This window comes from Zosterops lateralis (genome assembly GCF_965231275.1).
Source record: "Zosterops lateralis genome assembly, chromosome: 5".
In the NCBI taxonomy this organism is placed as follows: Eukaryota; Metazoa; Chordata; class Aves; order Passeriformes; family Zosteropidae; genus Zosterops; species Zosterops lateralis.
The window spans coordinates 50,558,359-50,586,327 of NC_139766.1; the positions used below are offsets into that span (position 1 = coordinate 50,558,359).

Sequence of the window (27,969 nt, forward strand, 5' to 3'; positions counted from 1 at the left end):
GGCTCTGTTTAAGGGTCAAAGCTATGGGAGGTCCACAATTTTCCTTTACAGGCTGTTTTTTCAATTTGATAAAATTGAGAAGGCATAAGCCTTGCAGTGGGATTGCTGGTATCAGACAAAGATCTTACAGATATAATTTGATAATCTAGAACCTTTTTATTCTATTTTGGGTTGTAAATTGATAGGCAAGCTGGCAGAGTGGGTCTGAGGTCATCTGGTGATATCTCAACTCTTTCCAAGTAAAATAGTGATGGCAGGTATTTCATTGTCTCTCTCCTATAATTTAGGGTGTGAGGTTACTGCAGGAGGAGACTGCCTCTTGCTAGATGAGTGAGTAAGTAGCTCTGCTCTTATTTTTGTTTTGTGACGCAAAGAGCAAGTAGTAACAACAAATGCAAAAGCTTGTCTTCAGTTTGTTCCTGAAACAGTAGTGGAGGTATCAGAGTGTCTACAACACAGAGGGTGCAGACTGTGAGTGGATGCTGAGGGCAGGATTGATACTGAGGAGGAGTGCCGGGGTCCCACGTCCCCTCTGGGCAGGGGGTTTGGGCAGGCACCTCCAGCCCATGGTGCATCCAGCTAGAGGTCTCCTGATTAGAGAGGAAGCCCAGGACAAGTGAGTGCCAACTCAAGTTATTGCTTCATATTGTGAAGGTGAGTAAAATGGTTCCTCTTACCCCAATCAACAGTATTCCTTCCCCAGTGAGAGGCTTTCGCTACCCAGAAAGTAACAGACAATAAGACTGGAAACAATTTTTTCACACTGTTTTTTTACCTGTTTTATTTAGGCTTTGACTAGAAATGTGCCAGCATTTTCAGGAAAGACAACAAGCAGACTATTTCATCCCAGTGACAGTTTGATTTTTGCAGATTTCTGCACTCTTGGTTTTTTACAACACAAAAGAATTTGGATTTTTTTCTTAATCTTGTAATAATTTTTTTCATGACAATTTATGAGTTTTTCCTGCTTCCTTTTGGATTTGTTTTTTTTAAAAAAACACATTGTTCTTGGCTTTTTATTTTACTTTTTTTTGTGAACAGCACTTGCCCACTTTGTCCTATAAAAATTATATTAGATGGACCAGAGATCAGCTGAGCTGGGAGGGGGTATATTCTTTTTAAATCTGCAGTGCTGAGGTAAATGTAAAACTTTGTTTTTCTTTTTTTTTTCTTTTTTTTTTTTTTTTCAAATCCTATGAAGACACCGCTTGAAGTATATAAGTAATTTTAATCAGAGGACATGTCTGAGTAGTGATTATTTTTTTCCATTGAAATACAAACCTAACTTACCTAGAAGAAAATGTTCCGGCTCAGCACAGGCTTTGCTAGACTGTCCATCCAAAATCTAAAATCTCTTTCTTTCAAGATCCTTTCCTTCGTAGTTCAGAATTGCCTTAGGGGGTGGTATTTTTTTGAAATGCACCTGCCCTGCCTTGATTACACACAAGACACAAACTTTTCGGAGGCAACCTTGATGAGCAGCCATTGTTGGCTTAACTCTGCTCCTGCTTCTTGTAGCTACAGAAATTATACCATTGATTTCAATGAGAACAGAAGTAAGGCAACTGTAAATCCTTCTGGAAACATAACCCCACACTGTTTATCAATTGCATTTTACTACAGCAGTAAATAAAAAAAAACTCCAAAAGATAAATAAAAATAATTGAGTTCTGCCTGCTTAAAAAACCCCACAAAATCCTTTAAAATAATGTAAAATAACATCTGCTTTTTTTGTAAACAGGCAATACTAAGTAAGCAGGAATTCATGTTCCTATCTGGATGTTAATTGTACTTGAATATTTGAATGGGGATTGGTCATAGGCCTAAAACACCTAAAATACTTTAAAATACATTTATAAATAATCATTCTTTATACATCATAATTGTTCTTCCTGCACGTTGAAAACACAGACTTCTGTATTTCCCAAGAAAGAAAAATGAAGGATTACTTCTGCTTTTGGCACAAAAAAGTAAAAATGAAGAACAAGCACCGCCCTTAAGGGAGTGCATGGAATCCCAGCAAATTGGTCTTCATTTGCCTTAGCGGTTTTTTTGGGTTTTTTTTTTTACAAAAGTTTTAAATATAGGTTAATATGTAAACACTGTGCACGTAGTGAGAGTTTGATCCTGGCCCGTTGAAATCAATGGCAAATTTCCCATTAACTGCAGCAGTGCAAGGTCAAGCTCCACGCTGGTAAGGTACGTGCAGGCCTAAGTCATTGAGGGATTCAGGAAAGCAGGAGCTCAGGTCCTGCTGCTTTCAAAACCAGCTGCCAGCAGAGTCAGACTTTGAGCCGAACACCTTCTTGCACATGTTGGAGTTTTCCTGGTGGAGAGGGTATTCGTTCCCTGCCAAGGTGGTTGCTTTCCCCCTGCGGGCGGTGTAGCGCCTGCCAGAGGGCAGGCTCTCGTACTTGGTCATGTGAGTCCTGCAAAGACACAGCACCAGGCTCTGGCATTAGCAGGTCTGCGCAGAAGCACCTTGCACACAGGTGAGGTGGCACTTCCCCAGTGAGCAGATACAATCAGCAGATGTTTTAGTAGCTGCAGAATAGCAGACACTGTTTTCTTAGGATTTCCCAAAGATTCTTAAGGTCTTTTATTCCTCTCAGGTTTTTAACCATCTTTTGGATGATAAAAACCTGAATGGAAATCTGGCACACGTTCTGCAAATGTTATCTTCCTTAGGTCTTACCCAATTAGGATAGAGCAACAAACCAAATAAACCCAATTTAAATGCTATTCTTTGGCTGCTGAAGAGCATCTTTTTAACCTTATTGCACAGTTTAATTTTCAGGAAAACTTGTGCCTTAATAAATTATGATAGAACCCAATGGCTGCAAGAGTTTAACAGACCAGTTACTTTTACCTTTTACTTTTGACACTAGTAAATAGCAGATGATGAAGAAAACTTTCTACTTTGGCTCATTTATGGCTTTGCACTTCCTCTCTCAGTGTAATAGAGAACTACTGCTGGCAAAATCTGAGGTCGCCATCAGAACTGACTGCACATGAGGGCACTACTGTCCTGCCACTTAAATTAGTTCTCTCGCAAAATCAGATTTAAAAATTGGACTGAAGTGCACATTCAGAGCTGATCAGTTGTGATCTTCAAAGAGGTTATTTCTGAATCTCAGGGGTGAGGGACAGGGAGGAATAGGTTAGCAGAGAGGTAGGTCAGTGTGTGTAACAGCCTGCACTGCACTGAACTTGGCTGCAGTGGTTAATCTCTTGTGTCTGTGAAAACCAAAAGTTCCAGCAGCTGGCTGGAAGGATACCTCAGAAAGTGTGTGCTCTTAGTTCTTACCTGAATGGAGAGTCCACTCTGTCCATCTGCATACAGACCAAAAATGGGTACTGTGAAAACTGCACCGTGGAGATGAAGTCTAAAGCCGTTTCTGTTTCCAAAGTGGTTTCCATACCAGTTTTTACAAAGAAGGAATCCACCTCGGTATTACCAGCTACAAACACGGCTACCCTACAAAAAAAATCAGGCATTACAATTATTTCAAAACACATTAAAAAAGAGGAAATTGAATTACTAACAGTCCTACCATACATACATAAAAACCGCCCTCAAAGGACCCTGGTCTTCACGTAAAGGTATATAAATTCACATGAGACCAGTGGGAACTGGTATTATCCAGTGGAAAGGAAAAGAGAAGTACAAACATTCTTCCATGCACGTAACTATTTAATTCTATTTATTTAATTGCTTAATTCTAACTCATCTGCAAGGTCTTTTATACTTAAATTCATCTCATTGGTGCTACTGTAGCTGAGAAGCCTGAGCTGTCTACAGCCACAGCGTGTGTTGAGAGTATCTCACCGGTTCTTGACGTTGGTCTTGGATTCCCGGTACCACAGGCTGAACTCCATCCCTCCAGAGATATCGATGGCCAGTCCACCCATGAACTGCGCACTGGCTGTGGGCCCAGACTGCAGCTGGATTTCCTGGAGCCATGGGAAAGCACAGGTCACTGACTGCAGACCTCAGAAGTTTCCTTATTCCCTTTGGTACTGCCCCACACCACTTGTCATTTTGCAGGAACGAAAAGGAACAGAGGGATTTTCTGAAAGGATGGACAAAACATCCTGATGCACCTCCCTCCCTCAAAAATGGGATGAAGCTACAGCAAGGCACCTTGCATCCTTCCCCTCTCCCCTGTGTGCCAGCTGGCATAATTTCTGCAGTGTCACTGCAGGGAATATCATGTCTCCAAGAGCTACCACACAAGCCCCACAAAGAAGCTGTGATGGCAGTCTAGCTAAATCAGATTAAACTCCTTGCTGGAAGCCCAGCACAGTGTAACTTCAGCAGCTCTGAGCAGACCTGTACTGGCAGTAGGATGCTGCCACTTGTGTAGCGGCTCCAAACCCACCATATGACAGGAATTATGTCTTCTGTGGCTGGGCGGCCAAACCCATCAGCTAATGCACCTTCATTTGCACTTAATGCATTTTCTATCAAATATCAAATGTGCTCATGGCTTCATGAAACCTTGTAAGGCTGGACTGGAAACACATCCATATAGTCCATTTCGGAAGTGGAATATAGCTTAGGGTCATGGCAGTTCATTACTTTTAAGGTTTGACACACAGCCAAGATTTTAAGGTTCACCCAGATTGGCAATCTAGCTCTCTTTATATAAATGCCCTGCTTCCCTAAGCACTAGTGGATTAATTCACAATTTAAAAAGAAACATTAATTTGGGAAAAGCTTATTTTGATCATGTGCCTCACATACAGGACACTTTTTCCAGTCTCACAGGTGGTTTTCTCCCTCCTCCCAGGTTTCTGTGCCTGTGGTATTCTCAGCATCTGTAATATTGCAGGCCTTTATAGGGCATGTGGGAATGTGAATTTCCTCCCCCTTTTTGATGTCCAGGCACCCTAGAAGTCTCTATTCTCTTCTTAGCTATTCAGTAGTCCAGTGGCTCCAACTAATGCTGTCCCAAGATTTAAGAAAGAAGCAAGCAGAGAGTCAGTCTAACTTCCTAATCCCTATAGCAAGGAGGAACATCAGGGCAGGTTTTTGTTCAGAACATTGAAGTTATTTGGATGTAATCAGAGACTCGGATAATTATGGTATCCGCACATGGTTACTTCACCTTTTAGGGTAAGTTAACTATCCTTGAAATTATTTCCTTGACAGAACCAGCTTGGCAGAGCTGTCTTGGCAGTCAGTTGATGCTAAAGTGGGCTCAAGATTTAAAGAATGCAGTGGGCTGGCTGTGGCTTATAAATCCAGCATGACCGCAGCAAGTGTGGATATATGATGCTCTGATTTCTTATTTTCACTCAAGTTAAAATCATGGATTGAAATTGTGGTCTTTCTGAAATCAAAGGGAGGTTTTATACTAACTGCAATGTGGCATAAAATACTGTCCTTGATGGTCTCTTTAGGTGTGGACATAAAGCTTGTTTTACTTTATTTTAATTTGCTTTTAATTGGGACTGCATTGGTGGGTAGCTGCTAATGAGTGAGGAGGTAACAGTATACATGTTGGCAGAGACATGTACACACAACCAGAGGAGCAGATATTTATAGATGTATTGTCAAATTGCACCCAAGAATATTTGAAGTAGGCTGGGTTTATAAAGGCTGCGTGGTTCAAGACTTAAATGCTACCTAGAATTAAGCTGTATTTGTCACTGAAACCAGCAGAGAAGCTAAGGAGCACTTGTCTTGTGTTTTACTAGCTCATCTATTTCCTTATTTATAGCTCAGCCCTGTCCCTCGTCTCATGTGCAAATCCAATCCAGGCTGATGGGAGGTGTAAATCACAGGGACCCAGCCTCCTCAGGAGAAGTATTTTCCTTTCCTTTCCTATTTTAAGCTTTGTGTCTCATTTGCAGTGGAAAATGTGATCCAAAAGATCAGAATCACTCATTTGTTATGGTTTAACATGCTGAAATGTGCCATGTTTCAACAAAAAAGTGTCTTCATGTACTGCACTGTAATGCAGCCTTACTGTAATGCCATGCAGAGATGGTTGCAACAAGCATATCTCTGGGAACTGGCTACCTTCCACTGGGGTCTGGCTTACAAGTGGCTTCTCTGACCTATTAATACAGTATTTAATTTCTCTGGGCTTCTGGCAGGTGTGTTGCCTAGGAGAACTATTAACACTGCTGAACTTTAATGCAGGTGACTTAGGAGTCTCAAAAACAGTTTTATGAGAGCTGTTTATTTTATAGCAGGAATATAACTTCTGGTTATTCTTAGCCCTCAAGCAACACTGTGGGCACATGGAAGTGCCAAAACCATGTTGATGTGCTGTTGAGTTGGAGCATAGCTATAAGACCATTCTTAGAAAGATGGGCTGTGCTTAAAAGGCAGCTCAGCCTGAAGCTGTTTAACAGGGCTTTAAACCACTTGTGGGGTGTGGAAGTAAGACACTGCTGCTGAGGTTCCCAAAAAGGCAGTGACTGACTGAAAACACTGCACACTGATACTGTTAAAAATGGCACAGAGTCCCAGCTCTGGCTGCCCCAGGCTTTTGAGAGGTTCTCCAAAGACGAGGGGTGGAGAATTTGCTGGCAGGCAGAGCTCTAGGGGTGCCCAGCCAGCTGATTCAGCCAGAGTATGTCTGGAGCTTGGTGCATGCATAGCAGTTGGAAATATTTAGTTCTCTAAATGCTCCCTATGCTCAGGACTAGACATGATTATCTTTCTCACCTCTGCGGTCTGTTTGTTAAATAGGTCATGGTAAAGTTTCTGCCCATAATCTGCGTGTGAACTGTAAAGCACTGTTGGAATGAGCTTTAGTTAGCCAGTTTGGGCACTACTTGGGAAGCCCTCTGGACTCAGAATACCATTAGAAGGAGCTGATCTGGGCTCTGGATGGGGAAACCTGTCATGTGCAGAGGGTGTTTCTGTGTAATTTTGAGCAGAGTGGATTGTCTCATAATCTACTTTTGGCATTTTCTTTTGCCAAGAATTAAAAGGGAAAAGCCAAAAAAAAAAAAAAAGTTTGAGACTGCAGATGTTTCATGAGCTGAGTACAGCTGTTAAATCCACAGGTTCTAAGGAAATCTCTGTTTGGGAAGAGCAAAGATACCAAATCAAGTGCTGACCCTGCACTTTGGGAGAGATGTCTAGATTGTTAGTCCTCCAATAACACATTATATAGCCAGTTATATTTATACGTGAATCTATTTATGCACAAAATTAGCAAATGATCTGGGGTGGCAGTTGCATAAAAGCTGTGTAATCCTCATTTTAATTCCCTGTTTTGCCTAGAAATAAACAGTTGAAATTTGGAGCTCTCAGCATTGTTCTTTGAAGGATAGTTATCTGATTAATTCACCTGACAATTATTGCCTAAGTGGACACAAGGTCCCTGAACAACTTGTGAAGAGGAAAACTTAGGTGGTCACATGGACAATACTGTATTACAAGAAACTGTGGGAGGGGAGGTCATAGCTGAAAGCAATATGAGTTTTCAACAGGAAACTCAGTTGGATTTGCTTTTATTCAGTGTCACTGTTTTCTAGAAGATCTGTTCTCACCTTTGTGCTAGGTTGGTTTTCATGTAATTTTATTCTGGTTTTTAATACTTATGACTTTTCTATTGCTCTCCTAGTAAAGGTAGCCAGGTTAACACTGGTCAGGCTTATCAGCATTGAAAAAAAAAGAAAATAAGGTGTCCTACAATAGCAGCATGAGGGAGGAACCCTCTGTGCTTAAGAAACAGAAAAAGAAACAAATAATGTGCTGTTAGTACCTGTAAGAAATCTGTGAGAAGGACGAGTCCTTTCACCACATTCATGGCATCTCCAGTTGCCGAGAGCATTTTAGACATTAAATCACCATACCCTTGGAAAAATGTCACTGGCCTGAGCTGGAAATCGAACAGAATGGCTGACATGCCAGCAAAGGAGTCCAGATTTTCCTCGCCTTCATCAGGAGTTGCAGCTATTATGGACTCAAGACCCTGAGCTTCGATCACCACCTATGAAGGAACAGTGATACAGAACAAATGAAAAAATCCTGCCTGATTCAGACTATTAACAACACCACTTATTTTCTTAAGGCTGAAGAGCCTAATTCTAATTTATGTAGTTGTAGTGGAAAAGGTATGAGGTTAAGACTTAATGGAACTAGGTAGAACACCTAGAAAAATGGAAAATAAAATAATCTCATGCCATGTTTTTCCCTTTAGGTGCTGAACAGGATTTACCCACATGCAGATCACAATCCTGAGATTAGTTTTCTTTCAAACAGATTTTCCTTTATTCATATAACTATTTTTCAGGGACAGTTGGGAGGAAAAGCCAGAGATGTTCCACTGCACACTTTTTGTCCTGCATAAATTTAGAAGAATTATAATACTGAAGGTTCTTGCCAATATTAAGAAAAGTCTAAAACACAGACATTTAAATCTCTTTGATTTGTACGTTTGTTCTACTCTTTGAATTTCCATTCTGTGACATACCTGAACTGGGACCTGATTTTACAAACTCACAAAGCTTTTATTGATTACATCAGATAAACAGCATAGGCTTTACACAGACACAGAGTTTGATGTATGAGAACAAAACACTTGTTGTTTTGTTTATAGAAAACATGCCACATTGTGGGGTTTTCCTCTGTTATTGTTTTTCCCCTGTTATTGGCTTGTTCTCTGCCCAGTACAGCAAACATCATGGTCTTAAGCATTAGCTGAATTGATTTAGAAGCTGTAAGAAAAGGACCAGAGACTGGTTAGTTATTATGTACAGTGTGGCAGTTACCTGGATGGCATGAAGTTCAGCATTTCTGTCGAAAACATGGATGTTCATGTTACTTCTCCGTAAAATGCCGGAGCCAGAGTAGAGGATGTCAAGGCTGTATGTGGATGACACATCAGGACCACCTTGATTTAAAAAGAAAGAAGGTACCTGTGACTAAACTAGTGGATTAATCAATTGTTTGGGAATACAGAGAGGGTTCAAAGGCAGTTTCATGGTTACATACGTGTGATGTATCCGGTGTAGGCAGAGGAAGAGCCCATCTTGGAGAAGCGATCATAGTTATGGGCACGCATGTCCTTCAGAACTTTACGAATTGTTTTGCTGTGGTATTTCAAAACAAACAAACAAAACCACTGAAATACAAAAATGTTACAGTACCAAATGTCTAGCTTTTGAATTTCAAAAGTAAAAGATCAAATTTGAGAGAGGGTGAATTTCCCAGTAGGAAAGAAGGTCTTCAAAACCCTTACCTTTTCCCACTAAAAATCTGCCCTAACCCAGAGTCTCTCTTTCAATTTCAGGTACTCCCTGCAGTCATAGGAAGAAAGGCAGGCAAAGGTCTTGATTGAAATTTAATGGTTTTGAGAAGAAGATAAATATTGATTATTTTCATTCTCACATTGTGATGTTTAAAATTTTTCCACATCATTGTTCTTAAAATATAAAAGCAAAGGACCCACTGAGAGAATTAAGATCAACAGATGATATTTTTCACAGTAACGCAAGTCAGATGCCTAATTATTTTTTGCACCTGTGAAAATGTGAATAGCTATTAAAAGAATTACATTGAAATAAAGGGATTTATTCGGAAATAACAATACAAGGGACATAAAAATAAGATATCGTTTTATACTCTCCTTAAATTTTAATAATTCATGTGAACCTGTGTGTTCTTTGTAAGGAAGTATTGTATTTATTTACACTGAACTTAATGTACCTTGAAGGCATTTCAAAGTGCAGTATATCTTGGATCATGGACAGCATGTACTTGTTCATTTCCATGGGCAGTTCCCCAATGGAGAGCAGGATGTTTTTCACTTCCATGTAGGATGGGTCACTGTTTAAGATGATGGCAGCTGCTGTGGTTCTCACTGTCTTTTCGTGGACTTTGCGAGTCTGGTGGTATATCCTGTTCATTGTTTCCTTCACCTGGTCAGGAAACACATTATTCACTCAATGCTCATGCAGATGACTGGGCAAAGTACAGGTTGGAATCTCGTTTATAATATCAGCTTAAGTTAGCTCCATAGCTAAGGCTAATACATAAGGATATATTTTCAGCATCATGTTTTTCATGGTCCTTTTGGAATGTTGAGACATGTATAGCTCAGTGACCACAAGGACAAGTGGGACATCTGTTATGCTCTCTCAGCCACAGACCAAATACAGCCTTACACACTGGTTTTCAAAGTGGGGCTGTAAATAAGCAGCAGCACTAAGAACAAATGTACTTTAAAAATCAAAAATCTTGTTATTTTAATTTTCTAGATAGTGCCTGTGGTGGCGTCTTATCCCTGAGAAGATCGTTACACATCTTTATAACAGGGGAGTCTGTGGAAAGCCATGTAGCTGATAGAATGGCCTCCAGCATGCTCATTGCAGAGCAGCACCCTGACATCCTCAATCCTGGTGGCCAGCAGCAGGTATGAAATGGAATGCAAGGTAATGCAGAAGAGGCAGGACCTCTTGTCCCACTATTTTCTATGTCTTTTCCTACTCTTGGAGGCTGCAGGATTAAATGCAGCTTTTTTACCTTTCTCTTATTTAGTGTATTGTCCCTGGCTACGTGAAAGCACAAGGAAGAACAGAGGTTGCACAGGCGCCCAAGTGCTCCCTCTGGCGAGCAGAGCCCGGTTTTCCCCACAGACTGCACGCCACCTTTGGTGGCTGTGTGTGACCCTGGAGCCAAGGGCTGACCAGCACCTGTCCACCAAGCCCATTCCTTGCCTTCAGCATGTTGACATGCACCACACAGCTTGGTGCCATCAGCAAATTTACTGAGATTGTACTCAACTTCACTGTCCATGTTGCTGATGACAAGGAATGAACTCTGATAATTTATCCTTTATCTTTAATACAGTCTCCTGCACTTCTTTTCTTGGGCAGTATATTTTCTTACCTCTTTGGTGAGAAAAGAAGGATCATATCTCTGCAAGGCAGTGGCAGCAAGGCTGCTGATGGGCCCTTCTCCTGACTCAGCATACTTCAGAAGCACTGGAATTCCTTCGGGAAGGAGCGCGTTCTTCAGTGCCAGCAGGTACATCTGCACATTGTCATCTTTACTGGCCTTCTCCAGTCTATTTAGAATCAACCTTTTGGCTTCCGCAACAGCCTAAGAAAATCAACAGCACATTAAATGGTGATCATGAACCTCCATTGTTCCCCTTGCAAGAGCAGAAGGGGCAGGGCTGGGTTCTGGCGTGTTTTTGTTGCACAGGGTTAGCAAAGGTGTCATTTGTACATTGATGGCTTCGTTCAAGGATAACCAAAGTGCCTGCAGCCACAGTGACACCTGATCCAAAGCTTTATCACTTGCCAGCTGCTCCTGCCCCAATTCGGGGACATCACAGATCTTTTTTGTGGGGCCAACAAGTCCCCACACAAAAAGGCAAGGAAAGTGGTCTTCAGTGTCTCATAACATAATGTTATAAAACTGCTTGGCAATTGCCAAAGGAAATTAAAAGGGCCTGTTCAGCTGCTCTGTCTCTTTTCAGTAGTGTACTGCAGAGCTGAACAACACAGATCCAGCAGCCTTGTCTGATCATTCTCATCCTCTAACACCAGCATCCACACAGTACATGTTCAGAGTAAAAGTCTTCCTTCTTCTATGAATGTTTGGGGCACGGTTGAGTACTTGAATCAAAGAATTCTCTTCAAAGAGGTGAGCTAACCTAAGGTGATTGTAAATAATAAACAGATCCTGATTTTGCCAGTGTTTCTCTGAAGATATGCAAAGCTTTTGGAAAAGGCAGCTTCTGTTGACAAATTCAGCCACAGAAATGGAAAAAGACAAGATAAAAACCTAAATCTGACCAAGTAGAAGTCATTATTAAAAAAAAAAACCAAAAACAATCCTCTATCAAACATAGGAGTTCATGGGCTTGTTTTAAATGGGAGAATCTGCTTCCCATGTCTGTCATGCTCTCCCAGTAACATCACCAGGGCTCAGTCAGGTGTGTTGCAGACCAGAATTTGGGCAGCAGTGACCATCAGATACTCACTGGCAGCTTGCAGCCATCCCTGTCACACAGCTTTCTAATGAGCGCTCCCATGACAATGACAAGAGTTTCTCTGATTTCTTCTTTGGCAACGTCCCCCTTGAACTTCTCCTGTCATGCAAAAGTGAAGCTGTTTAGTGTCTCAGTGTAAACATGACAAGCCACACTCTGCTGTGGGTTCAACAGGCTCCCTCATTTTCTGTGAACATTAATGCAATGCAAGGGCAGTGACTACCATGATGGCCTGGGCTCAGGCTAGAGCACAGCACATCTCTATCATTACATAGGTTATTATATATAATAAATCACTGCCATTTGCACTTTGAGTTACATTCAATGTCTCAATTAGATTCATTTGGGGAAAAGAAGAAAAAAAGGATTTACAGTTCTGGTTTTATAAGGCAACAATCAAACAATCCTCAAATTATTTTCCTAACGTACAGTATTATGTTTCTTTTCTAAGTACTAGATTTTGGTAATATTTTACAAAGTAAATAGTCTTTCAGTCTGGACCTAGGAATGTCTGTTGTTTGCAGACTCTATGTTAATGGTGCACTTACAGGAAACCCTGGACAGCATAAAGAAAAGAAAATTAGAAACAGCAACCCTTGTTTCTTCTTCTCTCCCCCTTTGACTGGGGTGAGGCATAAGAGTATTAGCTCTGTTGTATTTGTTTTGTCCTTGGACTTACAGTTAATAATTTCAGGAGCATTTCACTGGGGTGAGAAGCAAATCCACAGGCATACAGAAACCGCTCCTGCAGGATAAAAGTGCTTGCATCCTTAAAGTCAAGAAACTCCAGTACAGCCTCCAGTGATTCTGGTGTCTGAGCTGAGGTTACAGCATCCACTACCTGTGGACTACAAAGAAGTAGAAATTAAATGAACATACCATTGCAATGAGCCGGTCAATACTGAAAAGGCTTTCCATATTGAGAGAAATAAGCTAATGTACTGAAACAACTCTTCACTGCAAGTAAGAAAATCTTCTACTCTTTTTGGAACAAGTATCCCTGAACTCTCACCTCAAAATGGTACAGAAACTCATATCCATGATAATTTTTGAATTTATACAAATAGTGGACCAAAAAAGTATTAAAAAACCAACTATTACAAATGTATTAAAGTTTACAGTACAAGGTTGTAAATATAAAAAAGTGTTAGTACTGCATGCACAATGGCACATAGAGAAAAAGCTTCTATGCTACCTGAGTGATTCTCAGGTTTATCTCCACTGCTAACAACTGCTGCAATTTATTTGAAAGATCCCAACCACATAACTCAGAAATGCTTTTCAACTCTCAAGTCTCCATGTGCATGCTGTTCACAACCAAACTCTAATACTAGGACAATTCCCAGGCACCAACCTTCCCCTTCTCTCCTGTATTTCCTATTGAAGGAAACAAGTGGCAAGTCAAGAACAAGTTATAGGGTCTTTCAGAACAAGCATTTGGTTTGAGAACCTTTAAAGCTAAACTACAAAGCGTGTTGGACTTGCACTGTAGATACGACCCAGGTGGCTGAAGGGTGTGCTGAAAATTTATTATATTACAAGAACAAACATAACTTAAAAAAAAATCCTTTTCCTGTAGACAGTACTGAATACTGGGTTTGCATTGCTAGGACATCACCAGTAGAAGTCAATCTCTTTGTATGCAATTTGCCCTTCTGAATTTTTCAGTAACTTAAACCTTTTAAAAACTTGTTCATGGTAACTTACAGAAATTCTTGCTTTTCACTCCTAATAATTTTCAGTATCTCCTCTTTCGTAGCTTTTCTGATGTTCTGAATAAAGGACAAAAAGCTTTTTGCTGCTTCAGGTTGGGAAAGTTTGTCAGGATGCATATGTTCTCTGATGCTCTGCCAGTGCTCAGAAAGCTGCAAAACAAATATTATGTCAAATCTCTCAGATTGTGGTTTCAGTTCTCAAAATGAGATTAAATAAATACAGATATGTAGGCCAGCTGTTGCTCAAATTAGCTGAAGTCCAACAGTTTGTTGATCCTTTAGCTCAGTATTAGTTAATTTATGATATCCCAGCACAAATATCTTTGAAACATTTCTATAGCTGTCTCTCTTTCAACACTTTGGTATTTTTCTGATGTTGTATATGACCTTAAATGCAATCTCTTTGGAACAATAAAACTTATTTATACTGTAACTGGAATAAAATGAATTCTCTTCTCTTGCAAATTTATTGTGCTTTCTGATGAATATGGTCTTTGCCTTACATTCCCATTTTTTCCTAAGTAGATTCTTTTAAAAGGGAGATGCATGATCCCCAATTCACCAATTAATCATATTTTCTGAGAGGATGATAACTTTGGGTTAGTATAGAACAGGATTAAATGCCCAAGAAGTTATTCCCATTTTTTATTCATAAACTTGCATACAAAGGGATCTGTAGCTATTGTGCAAAATGAAAAGTAAGATGGTATTAGAACAGGTAATTTGTGGCTGCTGTATTTATTCCCATACCACATTTTTTACCTGAATGAGCCAACGTGGTAGCAAAGGACCTATATCTGTCCTTCCAGATGCACTCCCATAAGAAACTGGTGCTGGTATTTTGACCTTTCCTCTCTCCCTCACCTTTGCCTCTGTTATCTCAAATTATCGAGAACATTCCTTGGGGAAAACTCAGCTGTTCTTTGCAGCACTCTTTACTGCAGTTTTCCTGAGTGGGAAATAGCAGTAGCACCCATTTGACCTTTACTAAAATACTTCCCCTCTGTGGGCTTTGTGTTGGGCAATAGCACTTGAACCTGCTGGCAATTAGAAGGATCATTCATCAGTACAGAGTGCAACTTCTATCGACTGTAACAAACAATAATTAGGCAACAATGATTGAGACATAGGATATTTCCTGAAGATTAATGACCAGCTGGGAGGAGCTCATGTTCAGAGGCACAGATGGGTCTTTTAACCTCAACTGGTGATTAGTGCTTAGCACCAAGGTCAGTGTTGCTATTATTAACTGAAATTGGATAAACATATGGGGCACTTTTTATTCCCCCTGTTGAAGTTGCACCACAGTCCAGCAAAAAACCCTCTAACCTCATTGCTCCTGTATTTTCTCCTGTGCAGAGCCCAGCTGTGTAGGCTGCTCTTGGTCAGTTTAGCCCATACCCTAGAGACAAGTAAGGTGGGAGATGCAAGCTGGAGCCATCTCAAGCAAAAGAGAGTGGAGACCAAGCCTTCCTTTTTTGGAGGTGCTCAAACTGTTCAACAGCTACAAGGAGCAACTGCCTTCTCCTGCAGTGACCATGGCATTAAAAACACCATTCACAGTTGACTTTTATGAGGGCCCTCATTCTCCTGATGTGAATGTCAGGCAATTTGGATTTAATAACCCAAACATTCAGGCACAAGATGCACACCCTTCTATACAGCAACTCAGCATGGACACAGACCTGTGTTTCTGTGACAGAGATCAGAACAGAGGTCTTGTGAGCACTCTAGGAAAACTCCAACCAAACCATGAGGTTCTAAACCCAGCAGGAGTTGGTTTTGAATGTCAGTGTCTGACAGCTGTTTACCAACATACAAAGGCTGGCTGCACAAGACAGAACAAACCCACCTCATCTTCAAAAGGGACAGGAAGCCTTTCTTATAGGAACCATGAGCATAAAAGAGTGTAAGATGCATGAGCTTCTTCTGAAAAGAGCATGCTTTATGTTGTCTAAACACAGAAATCTAGACCTCATTTTAAGTGCAAACATTTGCCATAACCTCAGGGAAGCTAGTGCTGCCATCTGGGAAATGAGGATAGTAATGGTTATTTTACCAATTTCATAAAGATAGAGATAAGACCTGCTACAATTTAAAAAGGGCTTTGAGAATGTAAAACTCTAAGGCATAGCATGTCAGCAGGGCATTAATGTATACTATGATATATAAGTACCATATGCTATGTTGCTGCTTTGGATACAGCGTTCTGTTTATAGAGCCCATCTTTTCATAGCAGTTACTGAAAAATACAGTGAGAAAGCAGAACTTCATTCTCCTCGTGCCACTAGGTTTATAATGACATATCTCAGTCCTCAGGCAGTGCTCTGGAATTATACCCTGTGTTTGTTATCTTGGTCTGGAAATTATAACTGTTATGACAAACTCAGTCCCAAGTGACAAATTGGTCAGCACAAACCCCGATGGTAGAGTCAGGGAAAACGCACCTATCCCTACTCTCTTTAGGATGCCTCAATATTCCCTGCTCAGAACTGCTCCAGCACACATGCAGCATCATTTCTATATTGCCCAAATATGTGGTTTTGGTCTGCTCTGTGGCTCAACAAGTATTGGATAAGATAAATTATTACAGTGTAATGCTACTTCCAAATAACTAGGACAAGTTCCAATATAGGAACATATTTGTGCCCATAAGGAGTATCTCTGGAGGACTAAAATTATGTCTGCTGAATAGAAGTTGTATCTTGCTTATCAACACCAGAGAATAATGATCATTAAACTAATGTTCCCATTCATTCCTCAGTGGTAATAGCATTAATACTGTTTGCCAACAGTCACTGTAGTAATTTATTTAGTTTATGATAATATCATTAGTAAAACAAAAGATAATGCATTTACAGTGCCATGCTCTTAGCCTTCAGATGTCATAAATATAATAAAAACAAGGCAGGTTTTTTTTTTTTTCCCCAGGGAAAAATGAGAACATTATTGGACTTCCCAAGAATACTAAAGCCCCATTTTATTGTAAAATATTGTATTGTATTACAATATAGGTATTGTAAAATACCTATAAAATACTTTAAACAAAAGACTTCCTCGGGGTCAGGTAGTAAGAAGAGATTAAATATACTACCAACAAATGCTTAGCCTGCCTGAGGAAAGGCTAACAAACTTGAATTCCTAGGAACAGTTCAGCTCCTCCATGACAGAACTGTTTACAAACACCAGTCAACCACCTTAAGATTAATTTTCTACCTAGAGGAAATAAGCCTCTGCCAGCTCGAGGTTGGCAAAGGTGAGATAAAACAACAGTGTTGTATTTTCTAGTGATCTGGAGAAATATTACAGTCTTTAAAAGAGAGCAAAAAGGTTGGTACTCTAAGTGGTAGATCTCATGACATCATTGTGGGATGAGCACCGTTGCAACATTTCCACACTCCATACTCCACGGTGCATTTTATATGGATATGTTGCACCTGACCTAGTTCTGCTTGGACAGAAAATTTGCTTTCACACTTTTCCTGCTCAGCTAAGCAACCTGATGTCCAATGAACCTGTGTTTACTTACTGAAGGGCACTTTTTGCATTCGGATTTCACTGGCTCTGCTTCCAGGGGAATGGCAACATAATTGGGGTCCAAGGTCTTGATCACACCAGCGACTTGCTTTGCAGCAATCAGTCCCATCCCAGCTTGGACTGACTTCAGTTCCAGCCTCTGCCTGTACATCCACACAGTGAGGAAACCATTAGAGCTCAACCGTCAGTGCAGAGATGAAAAAATCACACCGAGAGGAAACAAAAAAACCCTCCACAGAAAAAAAAAAAAAATAGAATACAGATTTATTGAAGCCTTATTTTAGAATGTGCAGGATATGGCAGGTCTGTGGGGTTTTTAAGGTAACAGAAATTGCTGATACCAGCAAAATTACTGCTAGAGTTATGTGCAATAAAATATCTGTATGAGAGACTTCCTAAAGCACAGATTTATAACAATTGATAAGCAGCCTTCAGTATTCACATACATTCTGAAATGTTTTATGTATTTGTTCTTAAAAGATCTGGAAAGTGAAATTTTTGAATGTACTTTTAAATGTCAACTATTACTGAGATGCCTGAATCATTTATCTTGTATGAGTTATCTCCACATTTTCGGTACTTTGGAGTCCAGAGTCTAACACAGATCTAGGTTTCACTGTTGTTTCCTTTCTATGCAGTAGCTTTTATTTTCTATACTTCCAATCTCACATACTAGAAATGGAAATCTATCAGAAGTATTTCTTGAGAAATGGGAAGACAGAATACCTATAGCACTAATGAGTTTATTAAAAGGTTTTGGCCAATTCTTGCTGTTTTCAGTTAACTTCTTATGAGTGCCATTATTTATCATTTGTGGTGTAGTAGAACCCTTAATCAAAGTTGGACTTGGTACCTGGCATAGCTGGACCTGTATATGGATAAAAAAGAGACCTAAATCCTTGCCTGCAGAGTTCACAGCCTTAGGCCTCAATTCTATAAGACCTACACATACAACCTGACTTGAACCATTAGTCCTGCTACCATCAATGACAGTCCAATTGCCCAACTTACTTTGAAACTATTTTGGCACCTGTTTTCCGTCGGTAATTCAGAACGAAAACAAAATTTTCTTCTGCCTTAACGGATTTAATGAAACTGTCTTCCAGCACATAAACTGTAGCAGATGTGCCTTTTGTACCGACATCCAAGATCTGAAAAATATTCAAAAATAAAACAGAAAGAGGGCTATTCAACAAACAGCAAAATAGGAAAAGAGTTCCAGATGAAGGTAAGACTTGTAATGAAGTAGAGCCATATGAGAAAGGTGCACATAGGCTGGCATCTCAAATTAAGCCTATGAACTGGGTTTTTGAGAATTCCCTCTGCAGTAAGAAGCCACTCACTTCTACAGCATGTGCTTCAAATTCAGTATATACCAGGGTAAAAGACAGTAGGAGCAGGGCAGGAAATTATGGCGCAGGCTGCAACCAAGAACGCACTCAGTACTACATTTAGTTTAAGATACACTTTAAATAAGACAAGAATCTTTTCCAGAAAAATGTCTTGTAAATGAAATTGTCACGTTCACACTCAGAACAAACAAGGTGGCTGGCTTTGATTCTGGTTTTGTAAACAAGAGAATGTCTTTGTGCTAAGTGTGAAAATTGGGAACCCAGTCATAGTGTTGAGGCAATTTATTAAGAGAGTGTGTGCTGTCTCTGTACTTCTCTGAGCTGAGAAAGGTCAGTTTCTGATGTGGAGAATCCCAGTGTCTTCAGCAGGTGTCCAGCCTGCCCTCAGCAGTGACTATTTAGAAAGACATTTATTAACAGTGGAGGACCATTAGGGCTGTAGCAGGGCTTCAGTTACCTCTATGGCACATCTCCTGTATTACAGCAGAGCATTAGGGAAGCCTTTGATCTTCCAGGCAAGCCTGACCAAGCCTAACCATTCAGGAGTCAGAATCTTGCCTGGCATTTACAGCAAATGGGAAAAAGGTTATTGTTATCACTATGACTGTATCTGTATCAGCTGAGCCAAAGTGGTTTATTCCACAGGAGAATCCATTCCCTGTTCTCTCCATGCACTCCAACTCTCCAACTACATATGACATTTGGGCTAGTAAAACCACAAAATTTACATATAGAATTTCGTTTCTCTAATGTAAGAAGGACTTCTGAGAAGATGAGTAGTAGCTGCTAAGAATATATTTTAAACAGGAAGAATAAATTTTAATTTGGTAAAGAAATCATACCCGGTTGTGGCTGGTAAATCTTTTCCTTTCTATTTCACAGGAGTTCAGGTCTTTTATTTTAGTCACTTGATCTTGCCGCACATGGTAAGTAGTATTGCATTTCCCAGAAATGTCCACCTTGGAAAAGAGAGTTAGATTAGGACAATTTCTTGAATTTGTCTTTGGGATCCCACAACACCTTCCAAAGATGAAGCATTTTCTCCACTGTTGGAATCCTGTACCTGAGATGCTTTTTGAGGATGTCAGTGGTTCTAACTATCTGCTTTGGATTGGCAGGGGTACTATCCATTAGATGGCTATGAAGAAAAGTAACAATGGTTGTTTAAACAAAATAGTTAGGAAATACTGGGCAGCTCACACTATACTCACAATTTTGAGTTAAATTCGAGCTTTGTTCAAGGGAACAGGTTTAGAAATTTAACAACGGAAGGCAAATTAAATGGATGCAGCTAAACCAGTGCTAACTTTGTGTGGGTACTCAGATTTACAATGGGACTCCACTGAATTGAATTGAGGAATCAACCAACTTTAAACAGCAGTATAATCACTTTTATAGTGACCTGGTTTTAAGGTAGTTTATTACCAAAGTGTGCTAAATTTATAAAGGCATTTTAAATCAAACAGATTGCACTACTTTTTTATGCTAATTGCAGCATTTTGACTTGTGTCACCAAATATTCAGAAGTCTGTCTTTATGTCCCTAACCTTACATATGACCAAAGGGCTGATTTCTATCATAGTTCACTCCTTCTGAAGTCAGCAGGAGCCACAGGTCTGCCTTTCAGAGCAGAGCCTCAGGTGATGATAATCTTGCCTGATAGAGCACCATACCTCACGGGAAGAGCCAGAGTGCAGCTGTAGCTGGAAAAGGCTTGCCAGACCTCTCTTAATATTCTGAGTAAAACCAGGTTCATTTTGATAAGAGTAGAAGGTTTTGACCTGTAAGGATAAAAAAAAGTATATATAAAAAGCATTCAAAAGTGTGTAATAGATCTGGTTAAATGAGAAAGGAATAGTGAGGAGCCACTCTAGAAAAATTCCCTTTACATTTTTTTCTCAATAGAAAGTTGAATTTGGAGCTGTTGCTCTTATTTAAGCAAACTGCAGAGGCTGCAGGGCTTCACAATAACAGTAGAAATATGTTTCGGCCTTCAGCTGAACCTAAGTACAGTTTCAGTGCACTGAGCATCTCTCCTCCTGGAATTACAGAGAATTCAGATGCTAAATGGGAAACTTCATAATTTCACAGGCAACTCATTTCTCTGCATAATCCTCAGGTAATCACAGGGGCATAATATCTGTTGTACTTTAATCACAAGTTACAAAAACTCAGTATGAATCATAGATAAATGACAGAATTACTTCAATGACATGTCAAACGTATCACAACCTTTGCACTTCATGGGTCAACTGTTGTGCTTGAGCCTCTCCTCTGGTAATAAGACTTTGTACCTCCACTTCGCATTCAAGGTGCTTTAAAAGTGCCCCCTTTTTCTGGAACTGTAAGTACAACCAGTGTGTTATCTCAAGGCAATCCTGAAAAGTGAAATTGCTGTGCCAAGGATGAAAGTGTCACACCTCAAAGAGATCATAAAAGGAGTGTACAGACCCTACTACCTGAGAAAAAGCCCAAGTTCTTAATAGTAAATCTTAGCCTTAGCATGTGAAAGTGTGCAATGTATGAGGAGCAGATGCATTCTGTGTTCTTCTGGTACCTCTGTTCTCATGTACGGATGTGTACAGTTCACAGCCAGTGCTGTCCTGTTCCTTTTTATGTTGTGTAAAACTGATGACAAGGCTGAGTCTGAAAGTTACTGAGCAGGTCTGATAGCAGCTGCAATTCAGCAGGCTGAGCTGGCAGCCAGGGTATGTGCTCAGTGCCTATTTACAGCAGGAGGTAAAGATCCTGCTGGGATAGGGTGTCACAGCCCTCACTCTGCTCTGCAGAAGGGAAAAGGGAGTGTGACCTTCAACCTTCCTCCTTTCTCACAGTTCCTTTGCCCATGCCCCACTTGCCAAGCATTGCTCGGCTGCAGAGGGGAAAATGGGGTTCCTGGCCTAATGCTACAAGCAACAGGAGTGTGAAGGACCAGGGGCAAGGAGGGAGGAGCAGCCATGACACGAGCCTCACCACTCCCTGGCCAGAAGAGTAGGCTGAGTACAAGGTGACACATAAGCAGCTCTGCAGGGAAAAAGAGAGTGGGATGGATGTACCTGAATCCTCTTCTCAGAGAAATGGGGACTCTCAGAGCTACAAATGGACATGGGTGCTCCTGTGCTGGTACAGTGCTTTGGAATTCTCTCAGGACAAGATATAAAACCCAGGCATGTGTTGAGACACCCCTGCTCTCTGAGCCTTCTCTTCTGATTTTTGGAGACAGTCTCTCAGTGGAGGAAAAACATGTAAGGCTGTAGCTCTTTCAGCATCAAGCTCATTATACTTGGGACCATTGAAACTTCAGGTGACACAGAAGTAAATAAGCAAACCAAAGAGCTGGGAAAAGCAGTCCTGGTAAAATATTTGATAATGGTTTAAAGTGATTAACACCGTTCCTCACAGACTCAGTAGAACATCCCTCATGATAAATTGTATCTCCTTTTCTGCCTTCAGATCTTGGACAAAATCCTGCCCTTGCTGAAGTCAATGGCACAAATCCCATGTAGCAATTGTGCATATATCCTCATGTGTACCTATATCTTTGTGGACAATCTGCCCTTTACTTCCCCACTGTGTGGTGTTCTCAGTGCACAATAGGCTTGGGCTAGAAGGTAAATTACAGTGTGTTCTAAACTACTGTATTTCACATAGAATGATAGGACACAATGGCTTATCAAAAACACTGAGAGAATAGCGAACTGGTAAATTCTTCAAGTCTCTTACAAAAGATTCGTGTCATGTTTCCTTAGGGACTGAATTTTAAAAGAACAGGGTCTTACTTTTCCACGGACTAGCTCAACCACTATGGGCCTCTGTAAAGCCTCCAGATAGTCTTTCCCAATGATCTTCTCTGTGCTTTTTCCTTTGAAGATGTTTTTAGCAGCTGGACGTTCATTCACATTTTCAACCTGAACATCTTTTATCTATGAAAGTAAAAGCAGAGAAAATTAATGTACAGAGCAGTGTAGAATTCTCCTGGAGTAGGGTAGATAGACTAAATCACATAATAAATGTTCTTATTTCTGCATTTCAGGTTCTGATCATTAATCTTTCATGATTACTATGTCAAAGTTTACAAAAGAAGCCAGCTCTCCACTGGGGAAATAAGTTCCAGAAAATCTCACCATAAAGCTAAGTACCAAACCCAGTTTCTATTTAGAAAATGTCATTATTTGTAGGTAGAACTGGGGGCTTCAGACAACACATTGCCTCTTGGGTAAGGATTTGCACACCAGTTATTTGAAGCTATAGGTGCTGCACGAAGTAATTTCTAAATACAGGAGATATTCTGGCTTATGATGTTAGATAGATACGTGTGAAATCTTATTCTGCAGGAACTAGATCATCATCAGAGCAGCTGGGTTAGTTGATGAGACTAGACAATAAAAGGTTTAGCTTTTGTTCTGAAAGTGAGTTCTCTGAGATTAGATTGGCAGCTAGATAAGTGCAGAAAAGATTGTGTATGTTTTAAGTTGTCTGGTGGCAATAATTACCGTAATTTTGACCAGCTGGTCATCATCGTTGTCAGGATTTCTCCATAAGAGGTTGACATCCACACCAGAAGAAATCCGATATCCTGCACTTTTCTGCAGTGATGCTTTCACCTGATCAACATAGACTTCAGCTGAGTAAGCAAACTTATATAGCTTGTCATTATTTAGGCTTGGCCCAGTAGTGTGCCCTGTTTGGAAAGCAAAAACAAACAGCATTTTAGAACTGACTAACTCACACAATCTACCATTTTCTCTAAGAAACACCTTTAGAAAAATTAAAAATTTAATTTCAAACAAAATATTTACGGGACTGATCCTGCTGGTATTGACTACAGAGGCTGTCCCACTGAAGCAGCTGGGTTTTTTTGTGATTAAGTTGACACTGATTGTACCTATTTAACATAGGAATGGTCACAAAATCAGATTCTTTTCTTCAGCTATGTTAGCATTACAAATTAATCCAAAATTATTTGCAACTCAAAATACTGTTAGTAATCACATAATTTGTGTGCTTAGCAATGTGAAATGCACCAATGTGATTTGTTGGAGCCAACAGAAATCATTCTCTGCATCTCTTGCATGCTTATTTGGAATCTTCCTACTGAGAGTCTTGCCCAAAGGTGACATGAATGTAATGAAAACATTAGGAATGTATTTTTTATATTAAATAATTAAGCTCTTGTTCTTTCAACTAAATAACTGTCCCCATAGCTATGTCTCTGCTCCTAATTTATGTATTTTAAGGAATATAAAAAGGAAGGGAAGCAAAAAAAAAAAAAAAAAAAAAAAAAAAAAAAAAAAAGCTGACTGTACACTAAGTGCTCTTAACATTCTCAAAGCAAACACACATAGAGTGACCTCAGGTGCTATCTGTAAGCAGCAGAGCACCAGCCTCAAACTCACAAGTGCTGCACCACTGAATGCACTGGAAATTTCTTCATGGAGTTCAGGAGGTACAGAGCAGAAACAACAAGTTCACAACAGAGTTAATCTAAGAAACACGAAGTGCTGTCCTTATGGAGATGCATCTCAGCCTTATGACAAGTACAGGGAAGGGCAGAGGAAAGAAGAAAAATAAGCATGCTGTAATGGAATCAGTGTCTTCAAAGTCCCCTGCAGAGATTCTTCAGGCTATCCTGATTTATGTTATATCTTCTGTTTTATCTGACTCACTTAAATAAATTTAAAATCACTGCATTGATAGAAAGGAAAATCAGTTTTATTTCACTTTAGTATTTTAAAGCCCATTTAGGTGGGTGCACAGGGTAGTTCCATCATGGCTGGATGGATACATTCTGTAGTTCTTAAAGAGTCCAAAACCCCTGCTTCATTAGGATTTTGCTCACATCCTTCCCCTGTTCACTCAGATAATATGGCAGTAGATTAAGGTCAGCTTCAAAGAACCTTTCCCTGAGCAAAACAGACACTCCATCAAGTTTAGTCTGCAAGTTGTGTAAACTGGCAAAGCTACAGAACTAAATTGACTTATACTTTATGCCAGCTGGGGATGTGGTGCAGCAAGTCTGGTGATCCCAGTGGGCGCAGCCTGTTTACATGTGAGAGGCCAAAGCTGTAATTATTGATTTTTTTTTTCCCCAGGGACACTGAAGGATTCATGTTGGTCCAATGGGGTTTGCATGTCTTGTGTGTCTGTTTCAAAACAAAGTCACCAAGAGGCATACAACCTTTCCTGCAAGTTTACTGTGAATTTCCTAGCCAATTTCCTTCCCCAATTCCCTGCTCTGAAGCTACCTTACCCTCGAGAGCAGAGGGTGCTCAGTACCTTCTCAGAGGTGGCTATGCCTTTCAGGGACACCCCATGTTCCCTGCAGTCCCTTGGAGCCAGTTGCTTCCTGGTTCAAAATGTCCTTCATTTGCAGCAGAAACTGCAGTGCAAAGGACTTATTATTAGCTGAGATTTTAAGAATACCACCCACTAGGTGCATTCTAAACACAGTCCCATCTAAAGGAAAAAATAAGTAGGGGAATCCAAGAGAAATTATCTGGGTGCTCAGAGACAAGTGTCTTACTAGTTAAGGTGCATGTTGTGGTTTTGCTCCCTTTCTATTTTCAGTTAAAATCACCTTTTACCTACCCTCTTCCTTTCCCTGCAACTGAGCACATGCATGGTTTTATTCTCCTTTTGTAAGAGTTCCTTCCCTCTTCCTCCCTTTTAGCATTTGCTTGTCCCCTCATACAAAAGAGCTGTTCCATCCTAAAGCAAACAGATGAGCAAATGATGCAGCAGCTTCTTGCAAGTGTCATGGAAGAAACTAATAATTGCAAAGTATTCCTGAAAGCTAGAAGAACATGTAGTTTTGAAAGCTTTCACCATTTCACACACAGAAAACACTGCAAGAGCCACGGGGGAAGACACCTTTAGTTGCCAGACTGGGAAAAGGCAGGTCAACAGTGGATCATGATAAGAAGCAGCAGGGATGAGGCAGTATTGAAAGCAGTCCCAAAGAGTTAGCACTTATCTCTATGGAAATGGGGAAGCCAAGAGAGACAACTGAATAGTGTGGTCAGGCTGAGAGGCAAGGGGATCTTCACAGATGAGAGACAGAGATACAGGGTCACTGGCCAGAACCAGTATTCTAAACAGCACAACTAAATTTTCATGCCAACTTCCATGAAGTAAACACCAGTACTATTTTAAAAGGAATATTGCAACTCCTTTCTCATAGAAACTTTCTTAATAGAAAGCCCTCCTTTTAGTGGCTCCTTCCTTTGTATTCAGCACAGCACGGGCTGCCTGTGCAGCCATTGACATTTTAGCTGATGGCAAGTGTCCCACTGCTTGAGAAGGGAGGAGAGACGGACACACAGACTGCCACTAGCCCAGCAATGCTCTCTGGGGGTCAGAAGTGCTGCTTCCAAGGTGGAGTGCATAACACATAGTTTGACTAGTAATGTTAAGTGTCTGTCATTAAGGGTAACATGCCAAGTCTATAATTAAATCATGATACTGTATAATACAGAAGGTTACACTGCATGAGTAGAGACAGCTGTCAAGTCCTGTGCCTTTTATTAATACATATGGCATGCACAGCATGTGTGTCTCTAACTACTTGCTAGCTTTACCTTCATAAATCATATTTGCCACTGTCTCTGATAACAGATAGCTTCAAAAAGCAAACCCCATCAGCATATTTGAAAACATTTTTCAGGTGGAACTGCAGCAGGAAAGTTTTATGTGTGCTTACCTACCTGAATTGAACAGAATAATGTTTCAATATTTCCAAAAGGCAGCATGGCCTGATGAAAAGATAAAACACTAATCCTAATCCCAGCTCTCACACTAAGGCACCAAGTGGCCTTTGGGCTAGTAATTTAGCTCTCAATCTCTCTGCACAAGAGAGAGAGGAAATCTGGCAGAGCTGAAGAGATGACTAATTGAAGAGAAAATGCTTGCTCAGTATCCTGGGATGTGACAAGCAAATATTACTGCACATCAAGAAGCTTTGCTTAATTGATATTAAGGGGAAGCTGGGAAGATCAGACACCAGAAATGTGGCACATTGGTTCCTAGCTATAAACTGAACATGGCAGTCTCATGAAATAAATCCACAGGTAAAGGCACCGCCTGTAAATTTCTCTCCTTTATAACTCCTGTCATCAGGATGTAGAGAAGCAGGGTAGGGAGGAAGGGGTTGCTGCTCTGTGCTTACACGGTGTCCTGGATTCCCTACAGGAAGCAGGAGATGGCACCTATGAGAGCATCTCTACAGCCTTTTTAACAGCTTAACCCAGGATGGCATGTTCCCCCTGCTTCTCATCATCATTCTCATTAAACTAAAAACTCAAGGCTGCTGTTCCTCTAAATTTAATGTGAAGTTGTACATGATGAGTCACTACTACAGACACCTTTCCTTGCTTCATACATTGGCACTGTAGAAGCAGACAGTCCCCAAGATTTCTATGCCCTTGACTTTGTCAGGACACCTGGGTAAAGCTGTGCTCACAGAGTTTCTGAAGACATCCAGATTTTCAAGACTTACTACAGAGCAAAGTTCTCACAAAATTAATAGGATGCTTCTTATGGACTTCAATGGTAGCCGAGTCAACTGCTCAGAAGCTGAAACCTGGAGAGCCCTGAGCACTTCCTGGCTCTGCTCCACCAGAGCACTCCATGTGTTTAATTTCTGAGCGTGTGAAAAGCCCCTTTGAAGTTGGTGCCCCCACAGTATGTCCTGATTAAGCAAGGTCAAGATCCTTGATCTCCTGGTCACACCACTGGCCCTATGCACTTGAAAACATCATCTCCTCCATCACCTCTGCTGGGAGGAATGCCACAAGCACTTAAATCTAACAATAAATGCATCTTGTATTACTCAAGCATGTCTGAGTAAAGCTGATAATTTTTGAGGCAAAACAGATCTGCATAAACACGATTATGCCTCTGGCTGAGGCAGAAGCTGAACCAAGCCCAGTACAGACCTACCTTTAACAGAGGCTGAGTAGGTGGAAATGATACAAAGGAACAACACGGTAAGGAGAATCATGCTGGACTCTGCAGAGCTCCTAACTGCAGCATGAAGTGTGAGAACCTCCAAGAAGTGAGCTGAGAGTGGAGTTTGCAGAGAGAGCCACAGGCTCGGCCACACTGTTTATCTAGATGTAGTAAAGGTCAGATTCCAAATTCCACATCAGGTACTAAGTTCATGAAAGGACTTCCAGTTAATTATTAAGAACTAAGGTAACTGGCGGGTTCTACCCCATTTTACTGATCACCTCATTTTTGAATACTGACCCCACACAGACCCATTTCTAAGCAGCAGAGCCCACCTCCAGTGCTGGAAGAACCAGGAGTCTGCTACCATTCCTCTCTCTGAACAAAAGGGTGATAGTGTGATAGTGTCTGTTGCTGCCAGATCAGGGACCAGATCCTGACCACTGTCTC

General features: G+C 40.6%; 1 protein-coding gene across 1 annotated transcript; it reads right to left on the minus strand.

Moving 5' to 3' along the window:
- Positions 1 to 1,013: 1,013 nt before the first annotated feature.
- MTTP (microsomal triglyceride transfer protein) lies at positions 1,014 to 27,681 on the minus strand. Its single transcript, XM_083862431.1, has 18 exons — positions 27,511 to 27,681; positions 23,067 to 23,254; positions 22,353 to 22,496; positions 20,247 to 20,354; positions 19,416 to 19,532; positions 18,233 to 18,372; positions 17,214 to 17,364; positions 13,677 to 13,834; positions 12,649 to 12,817; positions 11,961 to 12,068; positions 10,859 to 11,071; positions 9,677 to 9,888; positions 8,963 to 9,060; positions 8,740 to 8,861; positions 7,731 to 7,958; positions 3,830 to 3,954; positions 3,308 to 3,478; positions 1,014 to 2,429 (listed from the first exon to the last, which is right to left on the minus strand). Exons 1-18 carry the CDS (start codon positions 27,569 to 27,571, stop codon positions 2,261 to 2,263), a joined length of 2,682 nt encoding a protein of 893 aa, XP_083718557.1. The 5' UTR covers positions 27,572 to 27,681; the 3' UTR covers positions 1,014 to 2,260.
- Positions 27,682 to 27,969: the final 288 nt, after the last annotated feature.

What these genes read in the sequence shown, in the direction of transcription:
- MTTP (XM_083862431.1), bottom strand. Translation starts at nt 27,571, where the DNA reads ATGATTCTCCTTACCGTGTTGTTCCTTTGTATCATTTCCACCTACTCA. An exon ending in CTACTCAGCCTCTGTTAAAG is followed by an intron (nt 23,255 to 27,510) that starts GTAGGTCTGTAC and finishes CTTTCCAAACAG; the next exon opens with GGCACACTACTGGGCCAAGC. An exon ending in CTACACCGGATACATCACAC is followed by an intron (nt 8,862 to 8,962) that starts GTATGTAACCAT and finishes TTTTAAATCAAG; the next exon opens with GTGGTCCTGATGTGTCATCC.